Below are 19437 nucleotides of genomic sequence, written 5' to 3' on the forward strand. Positions count from 1 at the left end.
ATGATAGGCATGTTTAAATATTTGAAGAGATGGAGCAAGCTTGTTTTCTGCTACTCCAGAAACTAGAATATGGAGCAATGCATGAAACTACAGGAAAAGGGATTCCACCGCAATATCAGATCACACCACCGCCTTCCTCCTTCCTTCCTCCTCCTCCTTTCATCTCCCATCTTTCATCTCACATGCACACCTCCTGTTCCTTCCTCCTTCCTTCCTCCTTTCATCTCTCAGCAGACCTCCCATCTTTTATCTCCACACACACCTCCTCCTCCTGAGTACCTTCCTTCCTTCCTCCTTCTCCTTTCTTCCCCCAGCAGTCCGAGCTGTGGCCATGGCTTCAGCTGCAGCCCCAGCAGCAACTGACCAGGAGAGAAGTGGGGTGTGTGTGTGTGTGCTTTGCTGGATGACAGCTGGCTTCCCTCCCTTCCCCCTCCTCCCATCGGATGATTGACATATGAAGTGGCGCAAATGGAAACAAGAATCATGCCACACCCCCACACCCCGCTTATTCTGGGATAAGGAAAATCTTGTTTGTAGTGGAAATCAAGGGCCTTTTAGAATCAATTTCTAACATGCAGCGAAGCTGGATGAGAAATTGAGTTATACTGTCAGTGGGTATGAGTCCTATGGTTTAAAATTCATTTTGGTCCTGTAGTGATAGTGTGATCAACCAACACAGCATCCGGGCCCAGTGCAAGGTGTTGGTTATCACCTTTAAAGCCCTAAATGGCTTGGGTCCAAGCTATCTTAGAGACCGCCTCCTCCCGTACAATCCTCCCCGCGCTCTCCGGTCCTCTGGGAGGAACTTACTACAGCCTCTAAAATCTAGGCTTGCGGCGACCTCCCAGAGGGCGTTCTCTGCTGTCGCCCCCAAACTCTGGAACGACCTGCCGGATGAGATCCGTCAGATAACATCATTAGACAGCTTTAAAAAAGCGGTCAAGACGGATCTCTTCCGGCAGGCCTTTCCAGATTAACCATCCTGGCCCAGGTTCCCTGATTCCCTCATTCCTCCCGTGGCCCCATCTTAGTGATGGTTGAGGATCAACAGAGGGATATCAGGGTTTTTAGTTTTTAATTGTTGTTTTATGCATTGATAATGTGTTTTAATATGTTATACTGTTTAATACTGTCTTAAGGGGGGGGGGAGGGATAAAGTGTTTTTAATTGTCATTTTATATTTTATTGTTGTTAACCGCCCGGATTGGTTTGCCAGAGGGCGGTATACAAATAAATATTATTATTATTATTATTATTATTATTATTATTAGAAGCAACCTATAACTTGTAAAAGCAGGAAGAGGCTCTCTCTCTCTCTCTCTCTCTCTCTGTGTGTGTGTGTGTGTGCGTGCGTGTGCCTGTGTTTGTTTAATAAGGCAAAAAATCTCTCAGTCTTCCAAAAACTTTGATTCTGCATAAGCCACATTTTTCTTCTTTTGTTTTCCCATTTAGTTGTAAAAGTTCTTTTAGAAATTCACAAAAAAATTATTGATACTTCAGATTTGAGGGCTGCTTTAAGAACATAAGAAGAGCAATGCCTGATTAGATTGCGGAACTATCTAACACAACACAATGTTCACAGTGTTCAACCAATTCTATAGCAGTGGTTCTTAATCGTTTTCTTTTACCAGGGACCCCCTTTAAATATATTTTGTTGCTGAGGGTTCCCTAAAATTAACTCATGATTTAAAATCCTAAAGTGCATCAAATACAATTGGCCCTGTAAGTCTTGTTACATTTTATGTAAAGTACGCTCCCAATTGGTTGGTGAAAACTGATATGTGTATAACATGACCTTGAATTTGTATCTGAAATTGTTTTTAACAATTATTAATAATTGTATTTTGCAATTATTATTTTATCAAGTTATTTTATCTCACTACTATTACTACTACTACAGTTGGCCCTTCACATTTGCGTTTTTGACTTTTGTAGATTTGATTATTTGCAGTTTTGGTTAATACGTTCTCTCTAGAAATTTCTAGGTCCTCTGCCAAAAGTTGACCATAGAGATTTGCTGGAGGCATTTGTATTCCTCCAGGATTCTATGATCAACCTCTGGCAGGTGTGGACCATAGAGTTGCACTGGAGGACCTGGAGATTCCTAGATTGGTGTTCTCTCAGGTAAAAAGACAGAGGGTCTTGGGGTCGGGGTGCTGAAGGAGTGGTGCTGAGGTGAACTGCTGATTCAGCTGCTGGAAGGCCTGCTCTGCCACAGTGATCCACCAGAAAGAAACCGTCCCACAGAGGAGCTGGGAAATCGGAGCCATCTAGTCCGCATATTTCAGAATGAATTTCCGGTATAAATTGGCGAATTCAAGAAACCACTGGACCACCTTTCGGTTTCTGGGAGAGTGCCAGGAAGTCACAGCCTCCACTTTTGCGGCGTCCATCTCGATCCCCTGGAACAAGATCCGATACCCCAGAAAGTCTAAGGTGGGGAGGTAAAAGGCGCACTTTTCAAGTTTGGCATAAAGTCAATGTTCCTGGATATGCCACAACGATATGAGCATCGTGAGCCACCTGTTTGGGGAGTAGATCAAGAAGTCATCCAAGTAGATCACAACAAAGTGGTCCAAGTAGTTGCAGAAACAGTTGCAGAAAACATCATTAGCAAAGTGCTAGAAAACAGCGGGAGCATTGCACAGGCCGAAGAGTATCACAGTATATTCAAAGTGCCCATACTTCATCTGGAAGGCTGACTTCCATTTATCGCCGGCTTGGATCCTCACCAAATTATAGGCCCCTCGGAGGTCTAGCTTGTTTAATACTCGGGCATGGTGCAACCACTCCAGAAGCTCTGGGATGACGGGCAGTAGGTATCAATTCCAGATCGTAATCTTGTTCAATGCTCAGTAGTAGTTGCATAGCTGGAGTTCGCCACGCTTCTTGTGTACAAAGAGCAGAGGAGCCACAACAGGAGATATGGACAGACAGATGAAGCCACAACTTAAGTTCTTCTCTAGGAAGTCTCTCAACTCTACCAACTCTGCCTCAGATAGGGAATAAATCCACCCCACCAGGATAGGAGCCCCAGGGACCAAGTTAATGATGCAGTGATACACCCTATGAAAAGCTAAGCAGTCTGCCTCCTCTGTATCGAAGACGTCCACAGCTCCACAGGAGGTGGCTCTTGGCTGGAGACCATGGTTGCCTGCAGTTGCTCGGGCCAGCAGTGCTCCTGGCAGAACTTTGAAGCAAAAAGTACTTCTAGCGAGATCACAAAATGTGAAGGTTGTATTTGGTGATACAGGGCATGTCGAGCACCAAGGAGAAGTGCAGAACCTTTGCCAAGAGGAACTAGCCCTGTTCCACATGGCCCTGGATCTCCAGGGTCATTACCGCCATTTGGCAGGTCATGGGTCCCAAACTCAAGAGGCGACCATCAATGGTCTCCACTGGGTGATGCTCAGGCAGCAGCTGACAGGGCACATGGTGTTGGGTAGCAAAGTCCAAGTCAAGCATAGCCCCAATATGGGCGGCCATACATTTCTCCGTGTTGAAATTCATTTTGTTAGTTTTTGGCCAGTTTTCTAGTCTATTCAGGTCATTTTGAATTTTGATCCTGTCCTCTGCTTAAAGACCTCCAAAGAAGGAGACTCCACCACACTCTGAGGGAGTGCGTTCCACTATCGAAGTGGCCCAGACTCTGGACTCCCAGAGATACTGTGGTTGGCTCCAGTACTTCATCTTCCCAAGACTGTTCCTCTGGCCCGTACCCTGCCCAGGGTATGGGCCAGAGGAACGGTCTTGGGAAGATGCCTTGATGGTCCATCCTCCTGATTTGGTCTGTGCCTTTCACCGCAGTTATCCCCCGTTGGCTGGGGGAGGGAGAGGATGATACGAAGGGGAGTGGTGTCATGGACTACCCTGGGCCTGACATAGAGACAGACTCTGAAGAAATGGAGGAGGGTGAGACAGAGGCAGATCTGGGGCTGCCTGTATCAGCAGTCTCAGAGCAGGTTCAGGAAGCTGCAGAGGGAGAAACAGACTCTATGGACTCTAGGCTGCAGGTGCTAGGACCTGTGGAGAGAAGGCAGGTCAAGGAGTCCTTGAGGAGGTCTTCCAGGCTAGAAGCCAAGAGGAGAGCTAATAGGTTTCAGCTGAGAGAAGCAGAGGCCTTTTAAATGCAACAACCAGTCTTGCAGCCTTGTTGTTCCTGTATTCCTTGCTCTTGGATTCAAGTTATTTGACCTCTGGATCTGTCTTGTGACTACATTCTTGCCTCTGCTGTGACTAACTGACTGGTATTGTGTGACCCTTGGACTGGACTCTGGACTACGCCTTTGCATATTCTCCTGCTGTGCTGCCTTCAGTAGAGGTAAGCAGGACAGTATGTCCATTCTACCTTGCATGCTTCCAGGGGAAGCAGCAACTCAGAAGTGATTGGGTAGAGTGAAATGGGTCCCACTGCCACCTTCCAAGGAGACTTGTCTGTTTCTTTCCCAGTCAAAATACTGGTGGTGATATCCTTTTAACATCTGCAAAACCCACTCAAAAGGGAGCAGAATAATATCCCCATTCTCCCCCCATGGTCAGGATGCATAACTCTTGGGGAGGGGGTGGGAAGGAATGGTGGAAGAGAAGTGGCAGCAGGTGGGAGAGATGCTTTTTATTCTTCCTTGCCACCCCCTCATCCAGCCTTTCCACCCTGCTGATCTCCTGTTTCTCATTGACATCTTTCAGCCACTCTCTGCCTGTTGCATTCATTCTGCTGAGAATGACACAGATCTGAAGCTGCAGAATGCAATCACCATGCTCACAACTGTGGATCCTGAAGTCTGGCTGCACGTCGCTCTCCTGCTTCCTCGGCACTTATTTGAGCCATTCTTTGTCTGTTTCAATCGTACACTGATGCCTGTTCTTCCTCAGTTTGAGTAACATTTACTCATCACACTGCTTCTGCCCCACGAGTATGATGACCTAAATTTGATCTTCTGTGAGGCATTATTTGGGTGAACTAAAGCAGATTGATTGCACTGAAAAAGAAGAAAGGAAGTTATAACAAAAACATATAAAATTGCAAAAAATTAAAAAAAGGAAAAAAACAAGAACTAAAAAACAAAGAAAAACAAAAAAAAATACTGATTAAATGTTTCAATTCAAACGCAGATCAAGCGACACAGCTCAATTCCACCATCAATTGCACTGAAAAATAATAAAAACAGTTAAAAAATAAAAAAAAATTAAAAAATAAAGTATATTCATGAAATGAACACTATGGTAAATGACACAGCTCAACTGCAATGCAATGTCACATGAAATAATTAAATCAAAATGAAAATAAGTCAAAATCTATGAAAATTCAATTTAACAATGCAATCAGAAACACTGAGATGGAATAGTAAAATTGGAAATTTGGAAATCATAAATGGGTCGTATATCGGAAACATTGAAATGGAATTGTAAAATATTTAGTATAGCATGTGTTGCTGTTATGTCCAACAGATGGCACTGTTTTTCAAAAAAAGATATGTTTACTTGTCACAGGTGAGATATCTATATAATAGTAGGTATATAAAAACATAGCAGGTATATAAAAACATGCGTGTATCCGAATGGAACATTGTATCAAAATTTCAAAGCAATCGGTGAAGAACTTTTGAACAAATGAACATTTACATTTTTATTTATATAGATGTCCAAATTTCTCTCCACTTTCACTTCTCTTTCTCTTGTCTCTATCTTCCCAGCTTCCTTTTTTAATTAAAATTTATTAATACTTTCTAAAACAAAACAAACAGTACACCAAAACAACAATAAATAAAGACAATAACCCAGATAAGGCCTTGAAAATTATAGATAAAAGGTGTATTCAGGGATCCTGAAAGACATCTTTCCATAAAAATTTAGCTATAATTGGGGGATGTCTAGAGACTAAATCTTGCTGGATGTATTCAGCAATAAATGGGTGCCAAATCTTATGAAATGTCAATCCAGTATGTAAGCCTCTCACTCTGTTGTTATTATCTGCCAGCTTCCTAATGCGATTCTGCTTCCAGTTTTATCCAGGTTCTCCTCTTTGCCTTGTGTGTTTAGATAATCAAATCACTCACCATTGTTTAACTTTTAATGTATCTAATGTCCTCTGTTGATTATTGCAGACCTTTGTAATCCCAGATCTTCAGAGCTCTTAGATTTAGTTTGGTTAATAATGAACAAAGTTATTAAAATCAGTTGCAGGTTCAAGGATGCTCTATGATCCCAATATTCCCTCCGAAGATTACCTCTGTAATTCTCAGAACTGGAAGATATCTGGATCCAAGCCTCAATGTCCTCTCTCTTCCAAGAGTGAAGATTTACATAGTTCCACATTTTTTTGAATGCTGAGAAACTGTGTTTGGCAAGCTGTGTGTGACAAACCTTGTCACCCACAGCTTTCCACCTTGCCATCACAACTGGAAGTTGAAATTAATTTTGAATACTGTGTAATGATATGTCTTTGACTTTCTATATCCTTTATATCCCTGACAACCATCAACCGCCCCTTGGCAAATGAGTGTAAATATGTAATGAGAAAATACTATGTACCAGCTTTGATTTTTCCTATTTGGTTATTTTTGATTGGGTATCTTTTAAATTGATGGGATCTTGATAGATTCTATGCCTAATCCCTCTCACCTAGTTTGCATTTTGCATACCCATTGTGTCTTTTCTTTGGTTCTGCAAATTGTGTGGTGGGTATGCAGTCCTGCCAAGTCCAAAAATATCATGACATGATCATGTGGATGACATTTTGGGGTGTGTGTGTGTGTGTGAATGTTATGCACTTCTCTATACCCCATGCTGCATTTGGGGTCTTCATATTTGTTTTCATTTTTCTATTTTGGACATTTTTCTATTCTCTTTTTTGGTTATGCTGTGTGTGCATGCTTGAGTTGCTATCTTGTGTGTGTGTGTTCGCACCCTGAGTATCTATCTTCTAGATAAAGATTCCTTAATTTACCAAAAATCTGTAGTTTTTAAGTTAGTGCTGGTACATGTTGGTGCTCCCTAGTCTAAAAGATTACCCAAGCCTCTCATAAAGCTAACTTCCCCCAATACATGTGGAAATTGTGCAGTTTGTGATGCAGCAGCCCATGTGAAAGTTTTAGGACTAAACTGGCTCGTATTTCATAATCCTCACATTTACTGGGCTACAGAGGAAATGAAATTTATGAGCCAGTGGTGATGAAATCAGGGATTGCCTGAAGGAAGAGACTCCTCCCTCCTTTAACTGTCATCTTGGCCTGAGAGGGAGCGACCAGGCAGACCCAGCTCCATCAGGGATTGCCTGAAGAACAGCTGTGTGGAGGAGGAGGGGGCATATCGGTGAGAGTGGCACTTCTTAAAGCCGGCTTGCCGGCTCCCCCTTCATTCTGACCCCAAGGACAGGCTTGTGTTTTTGTGCCCCAGGACTTGGTTTGTGTGAGTTGACCCCTGTGCAGCTGTGCAGCACCTGAGAAGCACTGGACCATCTACACCTCCAAAGATGCGGGAACAGCTGTGTGGAGGGAGAGAGGGGCGTGTCGGTGAGAGTGGGAGCACCGGACCATCTACACCTCCACAGCTGTGCACATGCGCAGCCACGTTGTAGTGTACTAGTTGTGTGTAGTTGTTGGGTGGGGTTGTAGTGGGTGAGCACAGGGTGAGAGGAATGAGCCTAATGTGGGCTCTCCTCCAGGTACTGACTGTGTTGCTATTTCAGTGGGGAAATGTTGTATTGTAGGGATGATCTGGTGGGGAAGTGGGGGATTGCGTTAATTTTAGATCTACATGACGGAGCTCCAATGGAAGTAGTGTGGGGCAGGGGGAGATATAGCGGTAGAAGGGTGGACTTACGATATAAGGGAAGGCAGGATTGATGCTTAATACCTATCCTGCCTTCCATCCACCCTCCTAACCCAAAAGAACCGAGGGTCAGCCCAACCATACCACAGACCCTGTCTCTGCTCCTGTGGAATACCAGGTCAATCAAGAATAAGACCCACATTATTTACGATCTTTTGGAAGAGAAGAACTGTGACCTGGCTTGCATTACAGAGTCCTGGGTGGGGGGTGAGAGCAATGCAGTGTGGGCACAGGCTCTTCCAGCCGGGTATACTGTTAGGGAGCAGACCAGGACATGTGGGCAGGGGGGAGGTGTTGCCTTAGTCCATAAAAATACTCTCACCTTAACCAGGAACCCCATCCAGAAAATGGACTTCATCGAGTGTATTTACCTGACCTTGAAGGCTAAGGATAGTCTGAGGATCCTGTTGGTCTACCGTCCACCCCGTGGGCTAACAGACTTCCTAGCTGAGCTGACACAGCTGGTCTCAGAACTAGTGCTGGAGTCTCCCAGACTTCTGGTTTTGGGAGACCTCAACATCCCTTTCAAGGCCGGCTCACAAAATCTAACAGGTGCAGCTTGGGAGTTCATGACTTCCATGATGGCCATGGGCCTATCCCAATTAGTCTCGGGTCTGACACATTGCACAGGTAATACACTCGATGTTGTCTTTAGTACGGACTGGGATGCTCTGTGGGCAGAGGTAGGTAATGGATGGACCATTACCTGGTTGAGGTTCGACTTAAGGCAACTACCCAAATTCCCCCGGAGGTGGAGGACCGATTAGGATGGTCCACCCTCGAAGGCAGATGGAACCCAAAAGGTTCCAAGAAGCCTTAGAAGGGCTTATGGTTGGATCTGACAGCGATTCTGTTGATGCCCTGACTAACATCTGGGACAACGATCTCTCCAGGGCTATACACAGTATCGCTCCTAAGCGTCCTTTCCGGCCTGCTTCCAATAGAAAACCATGGTATACAGAAGATCTCCGGGAAATGAAGCGGGCTGCACAATGACTAGAACGCAGCTGGCGGAGACACCAGCGCTTATCCGACAAGACACTCCATGAGGCTTTTTTGAAGTCATATGGAGTGGCAATGGACGCAGCAAAGAACTCCTATGCTGCGCGTATTGCGTCTGTGGAGAGCTGTTCAGGGTGGTCAGGGAGCTGACTCAGCTTCGCCCCACCCTGAACCCTATTTTAGAACCAGCTGTGACAATTTTACCAACTTCTTTGCAGATAAAAGCTCTTGGATAAGGGCTGATCTCGACGCTGGCATTTCAACAGAAACTATAGAAGAGGTATCCAGAGCTTCCGTGGACTCTATTAAACTGGATCACTTTGAGTTTGTTCATACCGATGAAGTGGACAAGCTTCTTGGAAGTGTTAGGAGGACAACATGCTCTCTCGATTCTTTTCCTTCTTGGCTGACCGTCCAGGGTGGTGATGCTGTTACATTACTGTTACAACATATAATCAATGCATCATTCAGGGAGGGGAAATTTCCATCAAGTCTAAAACTAGCAACAGTTAAACCGTTGCTTAAAAAGCCCTCCTTGGACCCCTTGGTAAGGAATAACTACAGACCAGTCTCATTGTTGCCATTTCTAGGTAAGGTGATCGAGAGAGCGGTCGCCGTCCAACTCCAAGCAGTCTTGGATGAAACCGATTATCTGGACCCATTTCAAACTGGCTTTAGAGCGAGTTATGGAGTTGAGACTGCCATGGTTGCCTTAGTCAATGATCTCCATCTGGGCATCGACAGAGGAAGTGTGACCTTGTTGGTGCTTTTGGACATCTCAGTGGCTTTCGATACCATTGACCATGGTATCCTTCTGGAACGCCTGAGAGAGCTGGGCATCAGGGGCACTGTGCTCCAGTGGTTCCGTTCCTACCTCTCGGGCAGATTCCAGATGGTGCAGTTAGGGGACACTTGCTCCTCTAAGAGGGAAATGACATCTGGTGTCCCTCAGGGAGCTATTTTGTCCCCCACTTTGTTTAACATTTACATGAAACTGCTGGGAGAGATCATCCGGAGACATGAGGCGCGGTGTTATCAGTACGCTGATGACACCCAAATATGCTTCTCTGTGTCCCTGACTGATGCAGTGACTAAGGATGGCGTCTCTCCTCTGAATGCCTGCCTGGAGTCAGTAATGGGCAGGATGAGGGAAAACAAACTCAGCCTGAATCCAGAGAAAACGGAAGTACTGGTGATACGTCCCCCAGGCCTTAGAAAGGAAATTTATCCAGCTGTCCTGAACGGGGTCACACTTCCCCTGAAGGACGAAGTTTGCAGTTTAGGAGTACTTCTGGACTCATCTCTGCAGTTGACATCTCAAGTAGATGCGATGGTCAGAAGTACTTGCTATCAACTTCGGTTGATACGCAAACTGCGGCCAAAGGGACCTTGAAACTGTGGTACATGCTCTGGTAACCTCTCGATTAGATTACTGTAATGCGCTCTACATGGGGCTACCCTTGTACCAAGTCCGGAAGCTTCAGTTAGTACAAAATATGGCAGCCAGATTGGTCACTGGTGCATCCAGGTTTGACCATATAACACCTATCTTGAAAGATCTTCACTGGCTGCCCATTCGCTTCCGAGCGCAATATAAGGTGTTGGTCACTACCTATAAAGCCCTACATGGCTTGGGTCCGAGTTACTTGAGGGACCGCATCTCCCCATATGATCCGCCCTGCACACTCAGAACATCTGGGAAGAACTTACTGGTAATTCCACCTTCCAAATATGTTGCCACACCCCAGATGGCCTTTTCAGTGGTGGCCCCACGGATGTGGAATGATCTACCTGAGGAGCTCCATCTGACAACCCCCTAGAAACATTCAAAAAGAGGCTTAAAACTCTTCTTTTTTGTCAAGCCTTCCCCCTTGAAGAATGAAGTTATCTACCCTGTTGCCATCGATTCCCTGCTTACCCTTGAAGGTGAATGATTGTGCTTAGAGTTCTGTAATTGTATGGTTTTATTATGGGATTTTATCCTTTTATGAAATGTCTGTATGGTTTTAATTGTCTGTACACCGCTTTGATCTGTGGAAAAGTGGTATATAAATAAAATTTATTATTATTATTATTATTATTATTATTATTATTAGGTACCCATAGTTAGAAATCCCTGGTGGATTGGCCTAGTACCTGGTCCCAACTTGGACTGTGTCATGATGGGCATGATAGGCTAAAGGCTGCTGACAGTTATGCAGGGCTGAGATCACCATACAGATTTTGAATAAAGTGGCCACCCCTACAACAAAGCCAGAAGTGCCTAGTGAGTATGGAGACTTGATAAAAGTATTTGAGAGAATGAATCTGATTCCCTTCCCCCACATCATACTTCAGACAGTGCTATTGAAATGATCACAGGAGCCGAACTACCTAAAACTAAGCTATATTTCATGACTCTCAAAGAACTGTCTTAAGCTAAAGAAGAGATAAGTGAAGAACAGGTTATAGATGACATTGAATGATGATAGATGAAGAGAATTTAGTATCATCTCTTTGTTAGAATAGGTTATTTTTTTCCTTTTTTATTATCTCTGGCCTTGTAGGTGGGCTAGAAGCAGTTATCTTAAAATCAACGTTATAATGTAACTCTAGATGGCATGTCTGTAAGAGAGTGGTATATGCCATAACTCAAAGTTGGAGGAAGTTATTATATGTTTGTGTGATGTGTATGGTTAAGAAAATAGATAAGAAAATATGTGTGAATTTGTTGGTATAGGTCAGTACTTCTCAAATAGTGGGGCGGGCCCCCGGGGGGCGGCGGCTCCGTAAAGGGGGGCGCGAATGTGTTATGCAGAGGTGTACTTATAACAATTTTATAGACAAATGATACTATTTACAGTCGCGCGGGTGTGTGAAATGTTTCTTCTTCCGGGGGGGGGGCATGACAGAAAATAATTGAGAAGCACTGGTATAGGTAAACCTAATTGTGTCCTTTTTTTGTAAGTAATGATCAAAGAAGAAGGAAGAAGATAGGAAAGTTATTAGAAAGTATAAGTATGTGATAGAAGGTCAGAGCAGTGAGAGAAGGTTAAGGGGGAGGACTTAGTTCGAATGTTGGAGTGAAGGATAAGTGTTAGTAAGGAGAAAAGAGGATTAGTAAAAGGGGAAGTGGGAGAAAGGGAAGAGATTAAGAGGTTTTAAGTAGAGAAGGGACAGTGAAGAAAGAAGATGTGATAATGTGAGAAGATCTAAGAAGAGTAACTGATGGAAATAAGAGCAGAAATGCAGAAGACTAGATTATTTTAGGGAAGGTTTGAACATTATATGCTTAATTTGTTAATTTGTATGAATGTATGTAGGATTATATGTTATTTTGTATGTATGTTTAATATGTATGTTTTTTCCCCTTCTAGTCCAATAAAAATTTATTGGGAAAAAAAGAACTAACTACCTTAAGGACATTTGTAGGCAAAAATTTGGCAACTTCCTCAATGGCTGCCCCAAGTATATGCCACCCAGACTGCGCCACCCTGAAATGGCTTGTTGATACTGTTAAGACAAGAAGGATGGCTTGTTGAGACTGACCATTGAGGGTTAAATGATATATGCACCTCGAATAAATACAATTTGAGTATGATTAAATTTTGAATAAATGCATTTTGAACATGAATCAACAGTGCGATGAGGCAGCTAAAAAAGGCCAATGCAATTTTAGGCTGCATCAATAGAGGTATAGTCTCTAGATCAAAGGAAGTAATAGTGTCACTCTATTTTACTTTGGTCAGTAAAATTTTGTGTCTAGTGCTGGGCACCACAATTCAAAAAGGATGTTGAGAAACTGGAGTGTATCCAAAGGAGGGTGATTAAAATGGTCAAGGGTCTTGAATCCATGCCCTATGTGGAATGGCTTAGGGAGCTGGGTATGTTTAGCCTGGAAAAGAGAAGGTTGAGAGGTGATATGATAGTCCTGTTTAAATATTTGAAGGGATGTCATATTGAGGAGGGAGCAAGCTTGTTTTCTGCTGCTCCAGAGACTAGAACATGGAACAATGGATGTAAGCTCCAGGAACAGAGATTCCATTAGGAGGAACTTTCTGACAGTAAAGGCAGTTCGACAATGGAACACATTTCCTTGGAGAGTGGTGGAGTCACCCTCCTTGGAGGTATTTAAACATAGACTGGATGGCCATTTGTCGGGGGTGCTTTGATTGAAAGTTCATGCATGGTAGGGGGGTTGGACTGGATGGCCCTTGTGGTCTCTTCCAACTCTGTGATTCTATGATTCTATGTTAGCATGCCTTGCAAAAGGGAAGATTTTTTTACAAAGCTAGACTTGTGGGAAGTATACTTTCAGGTATACATCAAAACAGGGGAGGAGTGGAAAATTATTTTTAATTGCCAACTAGGGTCCTTTAAATGTCATGCATTTGGATTGCGTGGGGCTCTAAAGTTTATGCACTTCATCCATGTGCACAGTTGACATAAAGATGATGGTACATTTGGAAAAGAACTGCTCACAGCAGTAAGTTGTTTTGAACACAGATTCATATTTCAATGCATGCCTCATCAAAGTGGGAAATTCATCATTGCTGTAACTTTTGTAGATGCCTTGAGTCCCTGTACTGGGAGGAAGTCGGGATATAAATAATATAATTAACAATAATAATGTAGAACTCAAGCAGTGGGAGGTTGTTGTACATAGCTTTCAGTTCATCATCACTTTGCAGCTGAATGATTTCATGTTGTAAGTTATCAGGCACACCAGCTGGTTCCACATTGAATGGTGTAGCAAAGATGTTCAGTTCCATCTGTTTAATTTTCAAGTCCTTGAATCTTTCATTAAATGCCTCAATTAGTTTTGCACATGCACAAGCATATTCACGTGTCGTACAACGCTTTTGTCTTTCCAGATTAGGGAAATGTACTATGTTATTCCTTTCGAGTTGCTGCAACCACTATTTGTAAAGCATTGTATGCAATAGTTAAAAGAAGAATTAGACAAATTATTCAATTTGTAAGTTCATTTGGCTGTCTCTAAGTTGATTCTCAATTCTTTTTCAGATCTTACACGTGAACAAGGTGATGTCCATCTTTTTTTATGCAATATTTCTTGCTTATCTCCGTGGCATCCAATCTACCAACATGGATCAAAGGAGTTTACCAGAAGAATCAATAAATTCTCTTATTATAAAACTTATTCAAGCAGACATTTTGAAAAACAAAGTATCGAAGCAGATGGTAGATATCAAAAATAGTATACAAAACACAATGAAGAAAATAGATGCTATTGAGCCAGATATGGATGGCAATGAAAATATGGATTTCCAGCCAATTATGGAAACAGAATTATTGAGGCAACAGAGGCACTACAGCTCCCCCAGGGTCCTCTTGAGTGACAATACCCCATTGGAACCACCACCATTGTATGCTATGGAGGATTACATTGGTAGCTCAGGGGTGATGAACCAAACTTCTCGACGGAGAAGGTTTGCTGAAAACAAGAGCCACCGGGGGGAATATTCTGTGTGTGACAGTGAAAGCCGATGGGTAACGGACAAATCTTCAGCTATTGACATTAGAGGACACCAGGTAACTGTGCTGGGAGAGATCAAAATGGGCCCTTCCCCTGTGAAGCAATATTTTTATGAAACAAAGTGTAAACAAGCAAAACCTGCCAAAAGTGGTTGCCGTGGTATAGATGATAAGCACTGGAACTCCCAGTGCAAAACATCCCAAACGTTTGTACGAGCATTGACTTCAGAAAACAACAAACTTGTAGCCTGGAGATGGATAAGAATAGACACCTCTTGTGTATGTGCATTGTCCCGGAAAATTGGACGAACATAGGTCTTCATTCTTCTGTCATATAACTTATTATGTCTAAATTATATGATATGCATGTAGCATATAAATGTTTCTATTATTTTATATATTATAAGTTGTCCTTATTTATTAAAATCCAGCAAACAACAAGATAAATGTATCTATATCTATATATAGACAGATATCAATATAAATCGATAAATAGATAGGTAATATGCTTTCTCTCATTAAATAACCATCAAGCATGGATGTTTCCCATTGACAAGCAACCTTTCTCATTAGTGCTTGCATCTTCTGTTCTTTCCCAGCATTTCATAAACTGCCTGTACAATTTTTGTGTAGTCAGCATTTCTATTGTCAAGCCACTGACCACTGAGTAAAGCTGTTAAAAGTAATTGGATCAAGTAAGTTGGTGAGATTTTTATATGTGTTTTATCTCCCCTTTTGTGTGTCTATGTGTATAATTGTGAAACCTTCATATCAGAAATTAAGCCATTTAGCCTGCAGCTAATGTGAATACAGTGGTACCCCGGGTTACGAATTTAATTCGTTCCGCCGCCGCTTTCGTAACCTGAAATGCTTCGTAAGCCGAAAAAGCCATAGGCGCTAATGGGGAAAAGCCGCGATTTCGTGCGAAATAGCGCCGAAAAGCACCAAAATTTTTTTCGTAACCCGAAAAAACCTTCGTAACCCGGAACAGTTTTTTTAAATGGATTTTTTTTGTAACCCAGAAATTTCGTAAGGCGGCGCATTCGTATCCCGGGGTACCACTGTAATTCCATCAACCGGCTAGCAATAAAACACATTTTTGTACTGTGAGGCAATTTTGACATTAGAGTTCTAGAGTGGTTCCCCACTCCTAAAAGTTACTGTTCCAAAACCACTGCTAATAAGCTTTCACTGTAAGGTGTTGCTTTTTTTTTTTTTTAAAGTACATTTGATTTGGTAACTCTTTTTAAAGCTGCCAAAGCTTTTTTTTAGAAGACTAGGGGGAAAAAAAATCTCCAGATTTCATTTGGTGACTTTAAACAGACTGTAACCCATCTGAAGACCGATTGAATACCTCTGCCCAGATCTGCTCAGGGCATAGGCAGCAATCCTTTATACTTACCTCTGTGTAAGACCCATGCAGCTTACATCTGAACAGATTTGGGTAGGCTGAAATCCTGTATGCAACGCAAGGATTATATACACCAACCGGTATACACCACTGTCATTTATTTAGTACCATCAGAGCACAAACAGCATGTATACAAAGCAAAGTGTAGATTTACGGCGTTTTATAAAGATAATAATAATAATAATAATAATAATAATAATAATAATAATAACAACAACAACAACAACAAAGTACAGGTTGAGTTTCCCTTATCTTAAGTGCTTGGGACCCGAAGTGTTTTGGATTTTGGATGTATTAATTTATTTGGATCTTGGAATATCTCTATTTGCATATGAGTACAGAATGAGTTATCTTGGAGATGGGACCCAAGTCTAAACACAAAATTCATTTCTGTTTCATATACATCTTATACACATAGGCTGAAGGTAATTTTATGCAATATTTTAAAATAACATTATGCATGAAACAAAGTTTGCATATACTGAACCATCAGAAAGCAAAGGTTTCACTTCCTCAGCCACCCATGAAAACGTTTTAGTTTTTGGATTATTTTTGGATTTCAGAATTCCAGATAATGGAGACTCAATCTGTACTTTCACCATACTGGGATTAGGTTTCTGCTTATTTGTTATCATCTGTCCACAAAGAAAAATAAACAAAACAAGCTTCATTTATATACCACTTCATACCACCTAAGCAGTGTCTAAGCGGTTTACAACTGTAAGCTAATTTGCCCCCAACAATCTGGGTACTCATTTTAGCGACCTCGGAAGGATGCAAGCCTAAGTCAAGCTTGAGCCCCTTTTCTGGTTTTGAACTCGCAACCTTATGGTTTTGAGTGAATGGCTGCAGTACAGGCATTTAACCACTGCGCAACCAGGGCTCCTACAGCTTAAACAGCTTTAGACACCTGTTCTGAAGTTCCACAACCTCACTAAGATCAACATATGGAAATAAGAGGTACAGCTGCATATTTTGAGCATACTTTAGCTCACCCTCTGGATGACTGTTCTTAGATATCAGAAGACAGAATAAACCTTGCAGTTGAAGGTTACAGAACAAAAATTAGCTGGCACTATGGACTGAACACACAACTATGAAATACCAAGCCATCCTGCCCCAAGCCAGCTGCAGGAATGTTGTCCTGGATTATTTGGTCAGCATAGTTTATGTAGCAAAAACATTGGGAGGACACCAAGTTGTGTACTCCTGGTCTGTGGGCACTAAAAACCAGTAAGAGGTCCAAGAAAATCAACAAGATCCTTCCATGAGCATGAACAGTGTTGTCAGATGCTGTCTTATCTTTTGTCAAAAGATGTTAGGCGCTTTACAGACCGCCCAAAAGGGTGGTCTGCTGCCGCCCGTGTTTGCTGCGCGAAGGAGCCACAGTGGACAAACCGTGCGGCTCCTCCATGCAGCAAAAAGAACCCGCAAAAAGCGGGTTTTTCTTGCGGTGCCATTGTGATGTTGCAAGGTGCCAATGGCGCCCTTGCGGCATCACAAGGGTGCCGAGATGTGCGGATGCTAGGCATCCATCACGTCAAAATGGCGGTGCACAACTGTATAGGGCGCCACCATTTTGACATCCTCGTTATGTGCGAGGGGCAAGGCACATCAAGAAGCGCCACCCCTCGCGTGTAACGACGGCGCCCCATAGGGCCCGTCCGGAACGCGCCTTAGTTACCATTTCAAAAGTATACTCTTACATATTGTTATGAGATCTCTTTACTCTTGTAATAAAAGCCAGTGTCTCTTTATTAATTTGGGCATAGTGTCTCTTTCAGTTGAAGTCATGATCTTAAGGCAGTGGTTCCCAACTTTTCTAATGCTGCGAACTTTTAATACAGTTCCTCATGTTGCGGTGACCCCCGACCATATTGGAGTGGTGTCTCGGTTCCTAAGACCATTGGAAATATGTGTTTTCCGATGGTCTTAGTCTTCTCACAGCATTCCAGAACCTTCTGGATCTAGTCCTGTTCCACTTTGTGGTTCTGTGCCTTCAAGTCTTTTCTGATACACGGCAGACCGTAAGTGTGACCTATCACAGGATTTTCTTGCCATGATTTGCTCAGAGGGGGTTTGGCATTGTCCTCTTCCGAGGCTGAGAGAGTGTGATTTGCCCAAGTTCACCAAGTGGGTTTCCATGGTTGAGTGGGGATTCCAACTCTGGTCTCCCAGAGTCCTAGTCCAACACTCAAACCACTACACTACAACTTTAAATTAAAGTTGGTTTAGTTTTTTAACTTTTGTATTAACAGGATTTTTAAGAATTGTATTGTGTTTTTGAAGTTGTATGTTGTCTTGGTTTCTGTACTGGGAGAAAGATGGGATATTAGTCAATTAATTAATTTTTGCCTTGTTTTGTCTGTATTGGAGACATGAAATGGAGTTAATGGGTACAAGTTGTTAAACAAAAAAGTCTTGCGAGACTCGGTATGCAAGAGGTGCACCATGTTAAGAACTGCATTAAGCACACTAAGGCTGCTGCCACACTGCAGAATTAAAGCAGTTTGACACTGCTTTCACTCTCATCACACCATCCTATGGAATCCTGGGATTTGTAGTTTGTTGTGATGCCAGGGCTGGGCTTTGAAATCTCAGGCATAAGAGAGGCAAAAGGCTTGGGCTGCATCTACACTGGAGAAATAATCTGGTTTGAGACCACTTTAACTACCTGGGCTGAATGCTATGGAATTCTGGGAATGGTGGTTTGTTCCAGCACAACAGCAGAATGGCAGTTAAACCCCTGTAAAGCTTTCTGACCAAGGTGACCATGACCAATGCCTTCACTCCAAAATATAGGGCACTCAAGCAATTAGGACATGACCAAAAATAAAAGCTAAAAACACCCATGTAATTATAAATTCATGCTTCTTAGCCATGATCCAAATGGAGGACATTTTGAAATTTGACTGAAGAGGACATATCTGGAAAAGGAGGAGGATGTCTGGTCACCTTGTCTCTGGTCCAAAATACACTGTAGAAATAAAACATAGCTGGACTGAAATGCCCAGAGTTCCACACGGAGGGAATAATCCAGTTTGAGAATGATTTAAATGTCCTGGGTTAGTGCTGGGGAATGCTGGGAATTGTAGTACGCTGTGGCCCCAGAGCTATCTCTGACAGGGCATCCCATAACCCTCCAAATGTAGTTGAACTGCAGTGCCCAGAATTCCTCACTAGGTGCATCCACACTGAGGAAATGGTCCCGTTTGAGACTGCTCAGTGCTGGAGAATCCTGGGAATTGTAGTCTATTGTGGCCTCAGAGCCATCTCTGACAGAGAAGTCTCAATGTCTCCCAAACACTAGCATTCCCAGGATTCCTTAGCATTGAATTAAAGCAGTCTCAAAGTGGGTTATTATTCCTGCAGGGTGTGAAAGAAATATGAAGGCTAGGGACTGGATTTATTCATTAACTCACAAAAGGAGGATATCTGTGTTCAAAACACACTGCTTTGACTGCCAGGGCTCAGTGCTATGGAATCCTGTGAATTGTAGTTTATTGTGGCACCAGAGCTCTCTGACAGAGAAGGCTAAATGCCTCACAGACACCAGAGTTCCAGAGCATTGAGCCAGGGCAGTTAAAGGGGTCTCAAAGTGCTGTGTGTGTGTGTGTGTGTGTGTGTGTGTGAGAGAGAGAGAAGCGAAGAATTGCGAATGAGTAGCTCACCTGGGCTGAGGCTCCCTCACCACTTCCTCTGCTTGTCTGCCTCAATGG

General features: G+C 42.9%; 1 protein-coding gene across 18 annotated transcripts in view; it reads left to right on the top strand.

The window, feature by feature from the left end:
* NTF3 (neurotrophin 3) overlaps positions 1-14993 on the top strand; it is a 106590-nt gene extending 91597 nt beyond the window's left edge. For 15 of the 18 annotated variants that reach the window (XM_042469204.1, XM_042469209.1, XM_042469201.1 and 12 more), the window contains one exon: positions 13837-14993. In XM_042469204.1, coding sequence (XP_042325138.1) covers positions 13858-14622 — 765 coding nt within the window. In that variant the 5' untranslated portion in view covers positions 13837-13857 and the 3' untranslated portion in view covers positions 14623-14993. Of the gene's footprint in view, positions 1-1929; positions 4322-10932; positions 11099-12960; positions 13298-13836 lie in introns of those variants that run through there. The other 3 variants (XM_042469216.1, XM_042469215.1, XM_042469217.1) reach the window with 3 other exon arrangements.
* Positions 14994-19437: the final 4444 nt, after the last annotated feature.

This window comes from Sceloporus undulatus, chromosome 5 (genome assembly GCF_019175285.1).
Source record: "Sceloporus undulatus isolate JIND9_A2432 ecotype Alabama chromosome 5, SceUnd_v1.1, whole genome shotgun sequence".
Taxonomy (NCBI): Eukaryota; Metazoa; Chordata; class Lepidosauria; order Squamata; family Phrynosomatidae; genus Sceloporus; species Sceloporus undulatus.